Raw genomic sequence first — 16,901 nt, 5'->3', positions numbered from 1 at the left:
TTAAAGAAGGGGCATCCTCCAATATAATGGCCTGAGGATGTCAGAGCAGGAAGGGAACCTCGAAGGCACCTCACCATACATCTGAGGCAGGAGAAATATCGATCCACAGTGGACCCTTCTTTTCAATAGCGGCACTCGGGTCCGGAGTTTTACGCCTTCACGTGTGTAGTCGAGCCGTTACTTTTTCTTTTATTTTCATTTTCAGGTTTACATCGCGTGATGATATTTCGACAGATCGTGTCTGCGGCCACTTAGGAAGGTTCTTTGACCACAGCCAATAAATTTTTGTCATTACATAGATCTGTGTGTTTTGCTTCATTTGAGGTGTCAAGGCGGAAGGAGAGCGGAAGATGTTATTCGGCAAATACCATCGATCGCGCGACAACTCGCAAAAATCATTATAAATTATGAAAGTAAATTGGGAACTTCATGAAATTTTAACAAAGTACTTATAAATGTCAACAATTTCGAAAAATATATAGTAAACAAGTCGGGAAACCGGAAGCTGGACGCTTCAGGTATGAAAGGTTTTGTGCATTTCTTAGTACGTAGCACGTAATATATGCATATACAATATTATGTGAGAATATCCACTTTCGGATGATATTGACATTTATAGCCTTGAATTTACAAAGAAGCGACAACTTTGACGTATTATAACTTTGTTAGTAATAGTGCGATTTCCACCAAACTTGGTAACATCATGCTCTATGTTACACCCTATATTGTTGCGAAATTTCGTGGTCCTAGCATGAACTTAAGGGGGGTTTTGCAGCGAATTACTAAAAATTATAGTAATATACTATTATTAACTTTATTTGTGCAGATATCAGTGTGGAAGGTATTTCGGAGCCCAGGCATCATATAGTGGCAGCCCACTGATTTTTTTCAGATTTTTCGGTTGGGTAGTTTCTGAGAATGGCCCCCGTAAAGGAATGGTCACTTTCAACCCCCCGCACTCCCCACCTTTCCAACAAATGTCAAAACTAAGACCGTTTTCGAAAAGTACTAACTGAGACCTTTAATTTGATACCCCATATGACTATATTTGATGAAAAAAAAAATTACACCCCTCTTTTGCATGTATGGGGACCCCCCCCCCCTTAAATTCGACGTAAGAGGATGTAACTCACTGTATGCGTGAGCGTTCACAGTTCCCACCTTTTTACCAAATTTGGTGTCAATTGCTGTAACCGTTTCCGAGAAAAATGCGTGTGACGGACAGACAGACAGACAGACGGTAAACCGATTTTAATAAGGTTTTGTGTTTACACAAAACCTTAAAAAGACGATTATTTAAAAGTGCTAGGGTGGGAAAGCTCCTCAATGATCTATTCGATAAAGTAAGGTAACCAGTGAAAAAAGAACCTAAATCGAGAGGGCTACAGGGTTGTCGGTGACCACGTACAATCTTGTTTTATGCGACGAAATGTATGTAATTTGACATAAGACCAATCTATATATTCGATGACTCAAGATCATACCCAGATTATAACCAGCGGTGACATTATGTAAATATATGACATATGGCCGAAATTAACTTAAATAAATGGTGATTGGCTTAAGATCTTTGATATTACTATTCATACACAAAATTTTATCTATGTATTTTATCCATCAGATCTCTAAACAAACAGCCAGCACTCGGAATATAACATTCCGAGGGCCCAGAACCCACATGCCTTTACACTGAATTTCAGCAAGCGACGGCCAATATCACAGCCAGTTTAGCCCCTCGACAGAAATGAGTACAACAAAAAATATTTGTATTAAAAAAAGTCTTTGAAGTTTTATGGTTCATCTCAAAGCCTCACTAAATCTAAAGGAAATGAAGATAACATAAAGTAGTTTGCACCTCTAGCACCGTTGATCCGGATAATCGTTAGTCTCTCAGTTTACTTGGGGCATGTGTAATAAAAGAGTTTTATTTTAGAAAAATTTGAAAAATGAAAATTTAAAAATAAATCTAAATATTTTTATAAATTGAAAAAGCAATTGTTACCTCAAGTGTTTCATCCAAATCGTACAAATCATTACTATCCACATATAAGTTCCGAAGCGACGGCAGCTGGAATAGCTCACTTGGAATTGTAAGTAATGCATTGTTGGCCAAATCAATTTCCTAGAGACAACAAAGAAACAAATACTAAATTATTTTATAACTCAAACCGACTTAATTGAACTTATTGTAATCAATACCTCCAATGCTGTTAAGTGTGAAAATGTTCCCGGCTGAATGAATTGTATCATGTTATCGTATAGCAAAAGATACCGAATACTCGCATACCTTTGAAACGACGTAACATTCAGTTTCTTTATTCGATTGAAACTTAGATCCAGAATCTGTAGATTAAAATTACATATGTCAGCTGTTAGTGTTATAAAGCAAATTGTGCATGGACGACTAACATAATATTTATCTTAAAACACTAGAAATTATGCACAAGGTGAGCTCCACCATTTTAGTCGTTCGGGGGTGTCATAGGAAATGAAACCCTATATGTTGAAAACTCTGTGCGGGCATCTACATATATATGTATGTATCTATTTGTAACGCTGGATTTCCTCACCACAAATCGTTGAACTTGTCACTTAGTTTGGCATGAGTATGGAGACTGTGACCATGTACTCATTAGAAAGACGGTATTCGATTGTTTACAATATATTATACTTATACATGTTTTGTAGTGTATCATCCTGGCATTATTATGATAGAACACATGAAGCCGGTGATGAAAACGAAATAGGGTTCCTCAGAAATGATCTAGCCCAAAAATCTGGAAAACTACGATTATAAATAATTTTCAATGAAGTGATCGCCCAAATGGGTCTTAACCTACATCTATTGCCTTAATTAGCTCGGTCTAGCGATCACACCATCCCTCAATGGATTAATATTATTGGTTCGTCACAGAAGATATATAACTTAATATACCAACTACTCTGCTAGTCTGATCCTTCACTGGTTGATTTCAACACCGGCCGGTCAAACCTGTTTTACAGCCGCATAGTAGCGAAGCTTGTACGATGGTTTAGTAAATGTGAATTTTTTTTAACCTGAGGAACCTGTTAGTCCGATTTTTTTCTCACTGTAAATCGTCGCTGGATTTCATCCTTTTTGTTCCAACTCTTTATAAAGAGTTCAAGGTATAGGAAAGTATCCGCATTTACGAGATTCCACTGTCTCATATCATACTTTCTTTGTTTGGCTTCTTTTACCTAGTCCCGATCATAAGTTTCGTTTTTGTTCTCATAAAAGATGAGTAGCTACAGATAGAAAGCGTTAACAGTCCAGGAAAAAGAATGAATCGACCGCAAGATAACTAATATGAAGACGCATATAATTTTCAAAACTGGAAAGCTATCAAGAAAACGGAATTTTGAAATCGCCTCCATAATGGAGAAGGAATTCAGACCAAATATCACCAACTTCAACCCAACAAATGAACGAATGTGTGGGGTTCTCATCAAAGCCAAATTTCTTAACTGGTAAATGCCCATAACCCAACTGAAGAGAAAAACAGCTTAAAAATAGTCTGGAAAGGATTTGCCACCAAATTGGATCAGCATCCCCAGTTACTAAGCTTCGACTGACTACTGGACTTAGGCTCCTTTGTTGTCCAGTTGAATGGTGACCCCACACTGAACCCAAATTAATACTTCGTGAATTTTTGTTTATCTATTTGCAAGGGCATCTCGATTATTTTTAATTTTTTTTCGGTATGACTGATGATGTGCTTAGCAACATGAGTGAGAACCATATCAAGTACTCTTTCTTGTCTCCGGGGTGCCAATAAAATTATTAGATTACCATGCAGTCCCCCGTGATTGTCTTCAAAGATAGTGAAAGTATCTGCAGGGGAGGCATTGATGATTTCATCATCTGTAACCACTTTTTTTTTTTTATGGATGGAGGTGGAAATCTTAGAAAGACGCGCCCACTAAAACCACCCCCACTCTTCCACCCCTCCCCGCGGGACCACCGTGAAATATTACTTCGCGGGGGAGGCTCTGGTTCGCTATACCAGCTCGTCCATGTCACGTCTCCGTCGCGCCGCCTTCCGAGCTCGATCCAACTCCAGGAGTTTTGTCTGCACCACGGCTACTGCCTCATCTACCGCCATCCAGTTTTCCTCCGACTTCAGCATCTTTTTCACCAGGTTCGAGGGCTCGATGTCCGTCCCTAAGATGCTGTTCAACCTCCTTTTCTGCTGAAGAAATCTGGGACAATGAAACATAACGTGCTCCGGGTCCTCGGGTGTAGCACCGCATTCAGGACAGTTGGGAGACTTGTCCAACTCGAAGCGATGCAAGTACTTCCTATAGCCACCGTGTCCCGTAAGGAACTGTGTCAGGTGGTAATTCAATTCTCCGTGCTTTCGGTTGACCCATTTCTCGATACACGGGATCAATGTATGGGTCCACCGGCCCTTGTCGGAGTTATCCCATCGTTGTTGCCACTTGCCACACAACTCCCTCCTGATGGTTTTCCGGGAATCCGCATTTACCTCGGCTGGATTTGCCTTCCGTTTCTCGTAGAGCCAGTGTGCCTCGCTCGCTAGAAGATCTATAGGGATCATTCCTGCGATGACACACACTGCCTCCGTCGACGCCGTCCTAAATGCGCTGCACACCCTTAGCGCGATTGGCCGGTATGCCGAACTTATGTTCCTCCGGTTGACAGCGTGGTTCAACGCTCCCGCCCAGACAGGGGCCGCGTATAGCAGGATCGACCTCACCACTCCCGCGATGAGTAGCCTGCGACTATACTTCGGCCCTCCCACGTTAGGCATCATCCTTGCAAGGGATGAGCTGGCATTTGCTGCCTTCTCTCGCGCATAATCCAAGTGTCCCTTGAAACTCAGCTTGGCATCGATCATCACCCCCAGGTATTTGACAACCGATTTTGAGACGACCTCACAATTACCAACCCGGATGGTAACCGTGTTGTTCTTCCTACGGTTGGTAATGAGGACCGCCTACGTCTTTTCGTCCGCCAGGTCCAGCTTGGCCATTCGTAACCACGACTTGATGATATGAATGGCTTCATTTGCATAAAGCTCCACGTCCTCGGGATGCTTTGCAATTGCAACTACCGCCAAGTCGTCCGCAAAACCAATCAGCGTTGTCTCCTGCGGCACGCGAAGGCCAAGCACTCCGTCGTACATTATGTTCCACAGCAGTGGTCCCAATACAAAACCTTGAGGCACACCTGCTGTCACAATGTACTCCTTCGGCCCGTCGTCCGTCTCGTACCAGAGAAGTCTGTCCGAAAAGTAAATCTCGATGAGCCGAGCCAAGTAGCTAGGAACACCCAGTTTGGCCAAAGCGCCCTTAATCCAGCCCCAGTTGGCTGAGTTAAAAGCATTTTTGACGTCCGGGGTCACCAGAGCATAGCATTTGCCCATGGCCATTGCATTTCGAGCCAATTCCACGACCTTTGCTACTGCATCGACCGTAGAACGGGCTCGCCGAAACCCATATTGCCACTCCGAAAGACCACTCGCAAGCTCGATGAACGGGAGCAGCCTGTTGTATATCACCCTCTCCAACATCTTCCCCATGGTGTCTAAGAGACAAATAGGGCGATATGAAGAGGGCACGCCGGGTGGTTTTCGGGGCTTCGGTAGCAAGACCAGCTTCTGCCTCTTCCACTGGGCGGGAAACACTCCTTCCGCCATGCACGATTCGAATGTGCTTGCGAACCACCTTGGTCTGGCCTTGACCGCCACCTTCAGAGCCCTGTTCGGAATTCCGTCCAATCCCGGAGCCTTGCTGTCCCCAATACGTCTGCAGATTTCCCAAAGTTCCTCTTCGGTAACATTAGGGATCGAGAAGACGTCCTGCTGAGCTGCCAGTTGGGGTTCTCTTTCGTCCTGCTCCTGCTGCGGGAAAAGAGTTGTAATTATTTGCAACAAGAGCCGTGGGCATGTCACTTTGAGGTGATTTTTGCCCGCGGATCTACTTCATTACAACTTGGTACGCTGTACCCCACGGATTCGTATTAGCCTCTATGCAGAGCTTCCGGTAGCATTCCCGCTTGCTTCTCCGAATGGCCTTCTTAAGGTTGCTTCGCAGATCCCTGTATTCCTCCTCACGCTCCTGGTGCTCCGGCCTTCCCCTTGTCCTGTGGGAAAGTCTCCTCGCTCGGAGACAAGAGGGTCTCAAGGCAGCGATCTTCTTGTTCCACCAGTAGTTTGGTCTTTTGCCGTGGTGCAAACGTCGTCGTGGCATCGTAGCGTCGCATGCTTCGGTTACACGCTGAGACAGCTGTGTGACCCTTTCCACCGCTGTTCCATCCGGATCATGGGCTCCTTCCAATGCGCCCAGGAATGTCTCCTCGTCGAAAGCTCCGATAGACCAGCCAACCGCCTTAGCCTTTCCACATCCAGAGCGTCGTTGACTGCTTCCCCGGTTCCCAATGCGGAGGAAGATGGCCTGGTGGTCACTGTGGGTATAGTGACCACTCACTTGCCAAGCCATCTCCCTCACCAGTGAAGTGGTAACAAATGTCAGGCCAACGATCGAACCCAACCCTCTTCCTCGAAAGGTGGGCACGCATCCAACGTTGGCCAGCACGATGTCCAGCCCTATTTTCTACTACATAGCATACACCGTGTATCTCCGGTGCAATCTTTGATGAGGTGGCCCTCTTCCCCACACTTCCTGCAACTCCTCGACCTATCATGCTGGCTAGTGCATTTTGCGGCGGCATCTGTAACCATTAATATACGCCATGCAACTATATGCCGGCTAACTCATACATACATACATACATATATACAGTATACATATACATACATATATACAGTAGTAGATGCAACTATCTCCTACATTAGACTCGCACAAGTGTTTTTATTGGGGGGAAAGATGATGATGATGTATAAAACTTAGCGTCCACCTAGCCACATAATTCTTACCTTATAACTGGAATAAATATCCTTTTGCACAGCGTAAGTAAGACACCCGTTCCACCACAAGAATCTTTGTTTTGACCGAAACAATCTAAATCCGTTTTATTTTCTTTACCAGCAAATGTTGTTGCTGACGACTAAATTCATAAAATTCTCCGCAGGGAAAACGATGACTAATGATTTTTTGATTGCGTTACGAATGATATTTTGCCAACTTGGAGGAATAAGAGGAACGAACGGATTTTTTTTAACCAGACATGCAGGTAGGTTGGAAAGTTCGTAGGCTAATACAAAAATGGCGCTACTAGTATTACATCCATATGATTTTTAGTTAACCCTAACTTCCAAAACCAAGTGTACAAATTTGTCAGCTGTCGGACTATAAGTTTGTAAGATAGAGCATTTTGAGGGAAGCAACTTTTGTTACCTTGGAGAACATAGATAAAAAGGAATTTCGTGTGTTAATAAAGCATTGCTTTTTGGAGAAAAAAATACCGTTGAAGCCAAAGCTTGGCTTGATAAACATTATTCGGACTTTGCACCAGCAAAATCAACCGTTGAGAAGTGGTTTGCTAAGTTTAGACGAAGTGAAATGAGCACGGAGAGTGACGCATGCAATGGACGCCCCAAAAAGGCTCTCATCGGCAAAAACATCAAAAACGTCTACAAAATAATTTTGGATGATCGCAAATTGAAGTTGATCGAGATAGCTAAGGCTCTAAAGATATTATATCAAAGGAACGTCTTGGATATATGATGATACATGAATGTGTGGGTATGCGAAAGCGCTGTTCAAAGTGGGTACCACGCGAGCTCACAAACTACCAAAAACAATGAGTTGACGATTCTGAGCAGTATTTGAAGCTATCCCTCTAAAAAAACCCGAATTTATGCGTCAATATGTAACAAGGGACGAAACATGGCTCCATTATTTCACACCAGAATCAAAATGATAGTCATCTGAGTGGACTGCACCAACCAACTCCAAAGCGTGCAAAGACGCAACAGTCGGCTGGCAAAGCTATGGTATCAGTATTTTGGGATCCGCATCGTATAATATGCATCGATTATCTTGAGAAGGGAAAACCATCAACAACGACTGTTACACAGTGTTATTTGAGCGGTTGAAGGATGAAATCGCGGAAAAACTACAATAATCCAATTGGATCAGAGCCTTGAAGTGTGTTACAGCACTTCATTTAAGGCCGTAACGATACACAGGATTACAATACCCAATAGGAGGCATTGTGGTCAGCATCGCGCTCGCCTGAAATTATTACCCTGATTCAGGTATTCATTCACAGTCATCTAGTATCCGACGCCAAATCACGATACAAATCCCACTGCCACCAGTGAGATTTGAACCGTGACCTTCCGTATGACAGCCTGAGTGTTAGAGACCACTCAGCTATCCGGATAAATTAATGAAAACGATGACAAATTTGCATGAATTGGGCTCAGCATGCACCGTATTTTCCAGATTTGACCGCCAGAAATTTTTTCTTGTTCTCAGACCTCAAGAGAATGCTCACTGGAAAGAAATTTAGCGCAGATGAATAGGTAACCGCCGACACTCAGGTGTATTTTGATGCTAAAGACAAATCGTACTATAAAAGTGGTATGGAAAAATTGTATGACTGCTATAATCGTGATATCGCCCTCCAAGGTAACTACATTGAATAATAAAATCAAATTTTATCTAAAAAATTTGTTTCTAGGTTAGCCTATGAACTATCTATTACCATTTGTTTATACTAAATTTGTAAAAACCGTTGCTCAATCATGTTTCGAATTACTGTGCCTTTTACTTTTAATAGGAATTATCATCTCTTCTTGGAAGGACATGCCAATGGGTGCTAATTACTATCTAGGTTCCGCTTTTCTTTATTTACCCCTTTCATACATAAACTAATCATTGAAAGTTGTGCTGCCAACAGTGAAACGACGCTAATGGTGTATACCTGCCCTGAAAAGACTGCATTTAAAATTATCTTCTGAAACTTTCAAATTTGTCATTTTTCTCAGGAACTGCTAGATCGATTTTATCAAAATAATCGCAATACTTGGCATTATGACTCAAACTAGAATTTCGAAGATTCGTTGATATTAAGTTCATTTTTCGATGTTTTAGGGGGGCAAGGGCAATTTTGAAAATTTTTTAAAAGCTGTTAAAATATTATTTTTCAACCGAATCTGTTAGTTCTAGTTGGGGCTACAACTACATGTGCTCTAAACAAAACTACATTTGCATTTTCTTCTTCGAGTTTACGGTTTGGTCAAAGACGCAGGAAAGATTGTATCAAGTCTCAAAAAAGGGCAATTTCAACATGAAATATAACCCTGCGTATAACAACAACAACCGCCCGATACATTTTTTATTTTAATTTCATTATTTATGTTTCAAATAAAAAAAACAGTAAATAAATATGCGATTCGATTTCGGAGAAATTACAATTTTAAAAACAATACTAATTGTGTTTTGAGTGTGAGAAGTGCCCTTAAGGGAGCCATCCTTTGTAGACCCTTTTCGCTTTTTTAGGAAGAACTGGATAAAGATACAAATCCGAATTTTTTACCATATATTTATTAACATCTTGGGCATACGTAATAATTTTCCCAGCCCGATATCCTAGTTCATTATTGAAATACAGAGCAACATATGCACCCATCTCCAAAAAAGGGTTTTCCGGGTGTCGCGCAGAAGGGTACTGTGCTGTGTTTACAAAAACATTTGAATGGACATTTGTCCCATTAGTACCTAGCACGAAATGCATGCATATATTATATGAGAATATCACTTTCGCATGATACTGACATCCAAAGTCTTGAATTTGAACAGAAGCTAGCAATTTGACATATTATACCTTTGTTAGCAATTGTGCGATTTTCTCCATTGCTGCAAAATTTCAATTACTCAAAATTATAGTAATATAACTGTCCGGATAGCTGAGTGGTAAGAGCAAAAGGCTTGTACGGAAGGTCGCGGTTCAAATCTCGGTGGTGGCAGTGGGATTTGTATCGTGATTTCACGTCGGATACCAGTCGACTCAGCTGTGAATGAGTACCTAAGTCAAATCAGGGTAATAATGTCGGGCGAGCGTAATGCTGACCACATTGCCTCCTACAGTCTACTGTAGTGTACCGTTCGGTCTTGAATTAAGTGCTCTAACACACTTCAAGGCCCTGATCCAATATGGATTGTTGCGCCAACGATTATTATTATTATTATATAGTAATATAACTATTAACTTTATTTAAATAAATATCGATATTGAAGGTATTTCGGGGCCTAGGCACCGTATAGTAGCAGCTTTTCGATTTTTTTCAAATTTTTCGATTGGGTATTTTCTATGAATGGGTCTATGAAACAAATGATCGTTTCCGACCCGCCGTACTCCCCACCATCCCAACAAATGTCAAAACTAAGATCGCCATTGAAATGTACTAATCGAGACTTTTCCTTGAGTACCCCACATGATTATATTTGATAAAACAATGTACAGCCCCTTTTGCATGTATGTGGACGCCCCTTTAATTCGACACTGTAGGCCAATTTGCACATTTCTTCAAATTTGGTGTCAACCGCTGTAACCTTTTCCGTAAAATGCGAGTGACAGACAATAAACCAATTTTAACAAGGTTTTGTTTTATACGCAACCTTAAAAAATAAACGGTATTTTAACGTGTGGACTATAGCAAGGTTCGCAAACTAGAATTATTAAAAAATATTGAAAATAAACTCTTTTTGTAAAATTTGCTGTTTTTTCACGCCTTTTTTAATGTATAAAAAAATCGCTCAACCAATCACAATTATCATAGTTTGCCGTAACCGTAAAAATATGTTCTGAATAAGTCGTGAAAATTTCAAATAATTTCCTTGGATAGATTTTGGGCTACGGTGGCAACCGATTTCCAACATACAGTTTCATGAAAAACGCATTTAAAAATTAGGATACCAACCAACCACAAAATCTTAACTGACGATTAGTCTGCTATACCTGCCCCATAAACTTTCAGTTTCTTTAAAAGAACACATTTAAGGCCTTCGCTTCAATTTTCCCTCTTTTAGCGAACACTTTGCCCAAATATTCTTCTACATCTAGATACACTTGATGCCAGAAAAAAAATCGTTTCCTCAGAACCGACACAAGGGGTGGCCCCCTTAAGCGTACACTTCGATCTCTTTTACAATGATCATCAAAGGAACCATTTCTAAACTGTTTCAATAATCTATGGATAAATGCACTCCCAGTTCCAATTCACAAAGTGAAAAAAGTATAATTTTTAACACCATCACGAAGCTCTAAAATCTATGACGGATATCAATAACGATTGGTCTGGATAAATAATATCAGTTGTTCTTTCAAGTTTGTCGTTTGACCTTTTTTTCAATTCAATTCTTTCGATCCTTTAATCATCCTACCCAACGCATCTTCGAAAGGGGGCTACGCTTTTCATAATTGTGGTTGTCTAGTATGTCAATTCATAAGCGTAACTACACTCACCCCCTCACTTTAGAAGAACAAGTAGGTTACTACGATGCAGATAATGTAGACTTCCCGAAAATCTCCCTGGAAGATGAGGCATACACAAAGCGTCACTGACAGTTCCTCTTATGCTACAAATCCCCGTTTTCTAAAACTCATTGAAGACGTGGAACCATCAATAACTTCTATTCGCCATCTTGTTCTTAATGGATTCTTCCGGTACATACATATCCAGTTCAAACGAGTGAACAGAAAAGATAAGAACTCATGTTCAAATATACATACAGCTGCCCTTTTCAGCCTCCACATTCGTTAAAAACTTTAATAAAATTCTTAGTCATCAATTTGAGACAGTGGACTCCATCATTTCAAAGAAAATTAACAACAAGACAATGAACAGAATATACAACATGAACCAAGAATGTTTCAATATTTTTCTTAGTTCACAGAATTTAAGCCAGCACTGCATAACGCAGTAAATTACTTTCAATTGGTTTGTATTTCGCGCTGAGTAGACTGATCAATTGACCTTCCAATTAAGGCGAGTACAATAGCCCAAGAGAGCATAGCGTCAAGAAGAATGGAAGATGATGAATCGTCAATTTAAGAATGCTAATTCCACGCCGAACGAAATCTAGAACAAACTTACTCGTGCTTAGATTGTGAAGTAAATTAAAGTGCATCTTACCTCTACTCCTGTTTTGAGAAACTGTGGGACTTCCCGCAGATCCATGTGGTAGCAGCGGGCTTTCAGCATCCTGTCCGGTCGTAAATATTGGCATTTCTTCTCGTCTGTTGGAAGAAAACCTGTAATTTGGATCTGAGGGAATGCAAGGACAATGCAGATCATAAGGCATGCGTTCCTCCATGGCAGCATCCTGAAAATAAATAGGAAAACATAGCTCTAATCAAAAGTTTATCATATCTTAATCTGAGCATCCATTGTGCATATGTACAATCAAATTTATTTGGATGTTGGCAATTTACTCTCAGTCATAATGCACTTAATGGATATTAATTGGATTTACGAGGTACTATAAGGTCTTGGGAACGTGATTTTTATCATACTATTTTCATTTACTCAAGCAATTGGTCATTTGCAAATGCAATTGACGATAATTACAGTGAGAATTATATTCGACATGACATGGACGTAGAGTTCAAAAAGTCCACTTAATTCGAATTATCAATCGACTCCACTCTAAGGTCTAAATTTAGAAAAAATGAGTCTATGTAAATTGTGGGCGGCGATGTTGGAACCTGGAGCCTTTATTGCATATTTTTGTCAAAGAACAATATAGTTCTAATCGGAAAAGGGTGTGCAGATCCGGAGAAGCTTAGAATTAGAGGGCGAACAATTATTTGCCCTGGTCACTCCTTTGTGAAGTATCAGAACATCCGCTGTTTACATTGGTGGTAAGCTTAAGGTAGGTTCTATTGGAACTCAAATTAGAGTAAACGTGGATATACGAACTACTTATGAATGGACGAAATTCAAATTTGCCATCGAAAAAGGAACTTATTTTTCTCATACCCAAGGGAAGAGAAATGATTTTTAAATTTTGTGTGTTAAACAATGAAATGATGTCCACTGTTTAGAATAGCATTTCATTGCATTCGTAAGAACATTTTTGTTTGTTTTCCCTCCTAACGATATACTTGAGGAGAACTCCCTTTAAGGGCAACATACATAAAGGATGAAAAGCTTATTGCGAAAGTGATATTATCAAAAGATAATAAGAGTGCCAATATGAAAGTTTGTAGTAATCTGCGACGTCCTGAAAGCTGAGTATGTTTTGCGGTTATAGCTCCCATAAACCATAAGGTCGAGAAATTGGCGATATCTCAGCGGATCATTTGAAAACACTTCCTGAAAACGAAATTCTGAAAAAAGTTCGAAATTAATACACTTTTTGTTCAGCTCATTCAAGGAAGTCGATAACCCCAAACATCACCAACGGCGCAACAACCGGTATCCGGTCTAGGCCTGCCTTAATAAGGAACTCCAGACACCCCAGTTTTGCACCCAGCCCCACCAATTCGATATCTCTAAAAGCTGTCTGGCGTTCTGATCCACGCCATCACTCCATCTCAGGCAGGATCTGCCTCGTCTTCTTTTTCTGCCATAAATATTGCCCTTATAGACTTTCCGGGTGGGATCATCTTCATCTATACGGATTAAGAGACCCGCCCACCGTAACCTATTGAGCCGGATTTTATCCACAACCTGACGGTCATGGTATCGCTCATAGATTTCGTCGTTATGTAGGCTGCGGAATCGTCCATCCTCATGTAGGGGGCCAAAAATTCGTCGGAGGATTCTTCTCTCGAACGCGGCCAAGAGTTCGCAATTTTTCTTGCTAAGAACCCAAGTTTCCGAGGAATACATGAGGACTGGCAAGATCATTGTCTTTACAGTAAGAGCTTTGATCCTACGGTGAGACGTTTCGAGTGGAACAGTTTTTGTAAGCTGAAATAGGCTCTATTGGCTGACAACAACCGTGCGCGGATTTCATCATCGTAGCTGTTATCGGTTGTGATTTTCGACCCTAGATAGGAGAAATTATCAACGGTCTCAAAGTTGTTTACTCCTATCTTTATTCTTCCTATTTGATCAGTGCGGTTTGATATTGTTGTTGGTTGGTTGGTTTTCGGTGCTGACGGTGCCACCATATATTTTGTCTTACCTTCATTGATGTGCAGCCAAAGATCTCGCGCCGCCTGCTCGATCTGAATGGAGGCCATTTGTACGTCTCGGGTGGTTCTTCCCATGATGTCGATATCGTCAGCATAAGCCAGTAGTTGGGTGGACTTAAGGAGGATCGTACCTCTTGCATTTACCTCAGCATCACGGATCACTTTCTCGAGGGCCAGGCTAAAGAGGACGCATGATAGGGCATCCCCTTGTCGTAGACCGTTGTTGATGTTGAATGGGCTTGAGAAAGATCCCGCTGCTTTTATCTGGCCTCGCACATTGGTCAGGGTCAGCCTGGCCTTTTAGCATTAAAAGATAAAAAAAATTATTTACTACACTTCGAAGTTCCACAAATCGATTAATTTGATCTTTCATGGTCTTCAAACTTCCACTTGAGACACAACATCAGCTTGCTCTGAGGCAAGCTAACTTCTCCGAGGCCACTGATGTCCGACAGTACATAACCAAAAAGAAAAAACCCCTTTTTTGGTTGATATCATTCCTTCCCCATGTAACGAGCATCTTCAACACAACATCCTACTGAACTTATGACTTATTATGTAATAACTTTGCTAGTAACAACGCCACCACGAAACTTGGCAGTATTATGCTGTATAAAATAGCCTTTATTACCGCAATATATGCCAGTTATAGGATAAACTCAAAGTGGTTTCCAATCAGTTTCTAAAAAATATGGTAATAATAAATATAGTCATATACTACTATTAAGTCTATTTAAAAAGATATTGTATGAAGGGTGTTTTGAGCCTAGACGTAAACATGTAGTGACAGTTTCTTGTTTTTCTTTTAGATTTTTTGGTTAAGTAGTTTCTGAGAACAGGTCTGTGAAAGAAATTATCATTTGCCAAGCTCTGTATTCCCCCCTTTCACAACTAATGTCAAAATTGTGGAAAGTACTAATCGCAACTTATCATTTAATACCCCACATGGCCATATTCGGTGGGGAAAATTGTACACCAACCTACTTTATCCCCTTTTCAACCTATACGTCCGCGGTATTACAGTCCAAATCTACCCGCAAACCGGGAAGAGCGGAAGAAAGGTAAGCTGGTGAGGTGGACGCTACTGGTTTAACGCTGGTATGTGGAAATGGATCCAAGCGGCCCGGGTACCGTGAACCTGGAAAGGCCCCAAGCTGGCGGCAGAAGAGAGCACTGCGAAGGAAGATGAAGCACCTTGGGAATCAGGACATGGACATGGCTGTACCACTAGGAGCGGAAACGTCCAGAGAAATCGGACGCAAGGAAGTGGAATTTCCGGCGGAAGGTGGAGATAAACTGGAAACCCCGTGAAATCCACACTGGACGCATCAGACTCTTCTGTCAGCGGTAATGTGTGCTAGAAGCGTAAGACCAACACATCTGCTGTGGCCAACGTTTTATTGTGTTCCGCACCATGGCTTACATCTACGCATCGCGCGGGTGTGCCGGGAGGTGATCAAATCAGCGAGAGAGATCTCAATGAAGCTGGTCCCTCACATAGGAATACGGACATGAAAGCGGCAAGGTAGAGGACGTGTATGCGCAAGCTGCAGCCTCTCTTCTCACTGCTGCCGTGGGAATTTCATCCAAGGATGGCAAAATGTCAGAGAGACAATTTACAATCTTCTGGGAATGCCTGTGGAAAAAAATGCTGGAGCCTGGAATAAAGCCACGATTTAACAATCAAGGTTTTCGCGATGGGCTTTTCCATTTCGAGTGCATTGACGAGGCTGCCTTAAAGTGACTCCAGCAAGCTACCCCGGCTTTGAGTTCCGGTGGTCGGCCTAAGTTCACTATTGTGAACACTGAACTACGCAGGAGAGAACATGTCGGATATTGGTTACCGGGCCCTCGAAGGAAGGCAGAGGACATCATCCGCATGCTGGGTGAACAGAACCCGGGCATGGACTTTGGACACTGGAGGGTAAAGTTCATGAATGCCAGGAAGGACAAATCTACAAACGTGGAAGGTTTCAACTTGGTATTCGAATTGGACAATAAGAGTCTGAATGTGCTCAGGGGAAGTCATCATATAATGCTTCACTTTTTCCTAGATAGACTGAAACTCAGTCATATCAGGAAACTGTAGAGCATCATCTCCATTTTGAGAGCGAAGAACAATGATGGTCTTCGACTAACATAATATGGAGCAAATTGCAGCATTTTCGGTGCGCTCTCCCACAATGAAGCTGCGCGCGGAGGATAGTACCTACAGAAGCGGAACCCACGTATGGGGTTCGCACTGGTGAAGGGACTACAGAGTGAATCCTACCTGCTAGTAATTTCTCCTCCACCTTCCAAGGAACAGGCGAAAGAACGTGAATTCCGAGACGTGAACGGAACTGACTTGATGCCAGTTCGAGTGATCGAATCTATGCAAACCGGACACCGCAAACCAATCAAGGTGCTAAGTGGAGAACAGACGAATGCTCTGCGGAATGAGATGAGATTTTTCATGGATGAGGACATGAGAACTGCGGTACCTCCAATTGCGGCTTTTCTCAGAGATATCAAACACGAGGAGATCGAGTCTCTGGCGGCACGGTGTGGGGGGAACACCGTCATACGCGGACTGCCGCATACGTTTCTAATTGTTTTCCATGACAAAATAGGCTAAGTTTATGTCGAAAAAATGAAAATTGGTCAAATCCGCCAAAGCCTCCTCCTATCTGTTGGTAGCGAGAATGACAAAACTGCAGGAATTCCCCTCCATCTTTCTGGTGCAAGAGCCATGGGTTCGATTTAACAGAATCTTTGGCATTGGATCAGTAAAGGGAGCTATGATCTTCTATGATGAAAGATC

General features: G+C 41.7%; 1 protein-coding gene and 1 long non-coding RNA gene across 3 annotated transcripts in view; one reads left to right on the top strand and one right to left on the bottom strand.

Annotated features, from left to right (window-relative positions):
* Positions 1–16,901, bottom strand: part of LOC119659887 (leucine-rich repeat and immunoglobulin-like domain-containing nogo receptor-interacting protein 1) — a 40,256-nt gene that overhangs the window by 5,408 nt on the left and 17,947 nt on the right. For both annotated transcript variants that reach the window (XM_038068243.1, XM_038068324.1), the window contains exons 3-5: positions 12,090–12,279; positions 2,200–2,343; positions 2,003–2,122 (exon numbers count right to left, since the gene is read on the bottom strand). In XM_038068243.1, coding sequence (XP_037924171.1) covers positions 2,003–2,122; positions 2,200–2,343; positions 12,090–12,278 — 453 coding nt within the window. In that variant the 5' untranslated portion in view covers position 12,279. The remainder of the gene's footprint in view (positions 1–2,002; positions 2,123–2,199; positions 2,344–12,089; positions 12,280–16,901) is intronic.
* LOC119660290 lies at positions 1,287–7,784 on the top strand. The gene is made up of 3 exons (XR_005250420.1): positions 1,287–2,090; positions 7,076–7,177; positions 7,246–7,784. It is a non-coding gene; the product is annotated as an uncharacterized LOC119660290 (long non-coding RNA).

The sequence above is a fragment of the Hermetia illucens genome, chromosome 1, assembly GCF_905115235.1.
Source record: "Hermetia illucens chromosome 1, iHerIll2.2.curated.20191125, whole genome shotgun sequence".
NCBI classification, from domain to species: Eukaryota; Metazoa; Arthropoda; class Insecta; order Diptera; family Stratiomyidae; genus Hermetia; species Hermetia illucens.
This window is presented reverse-complemented; position numbering and strand designations above follow the sequence as displayed.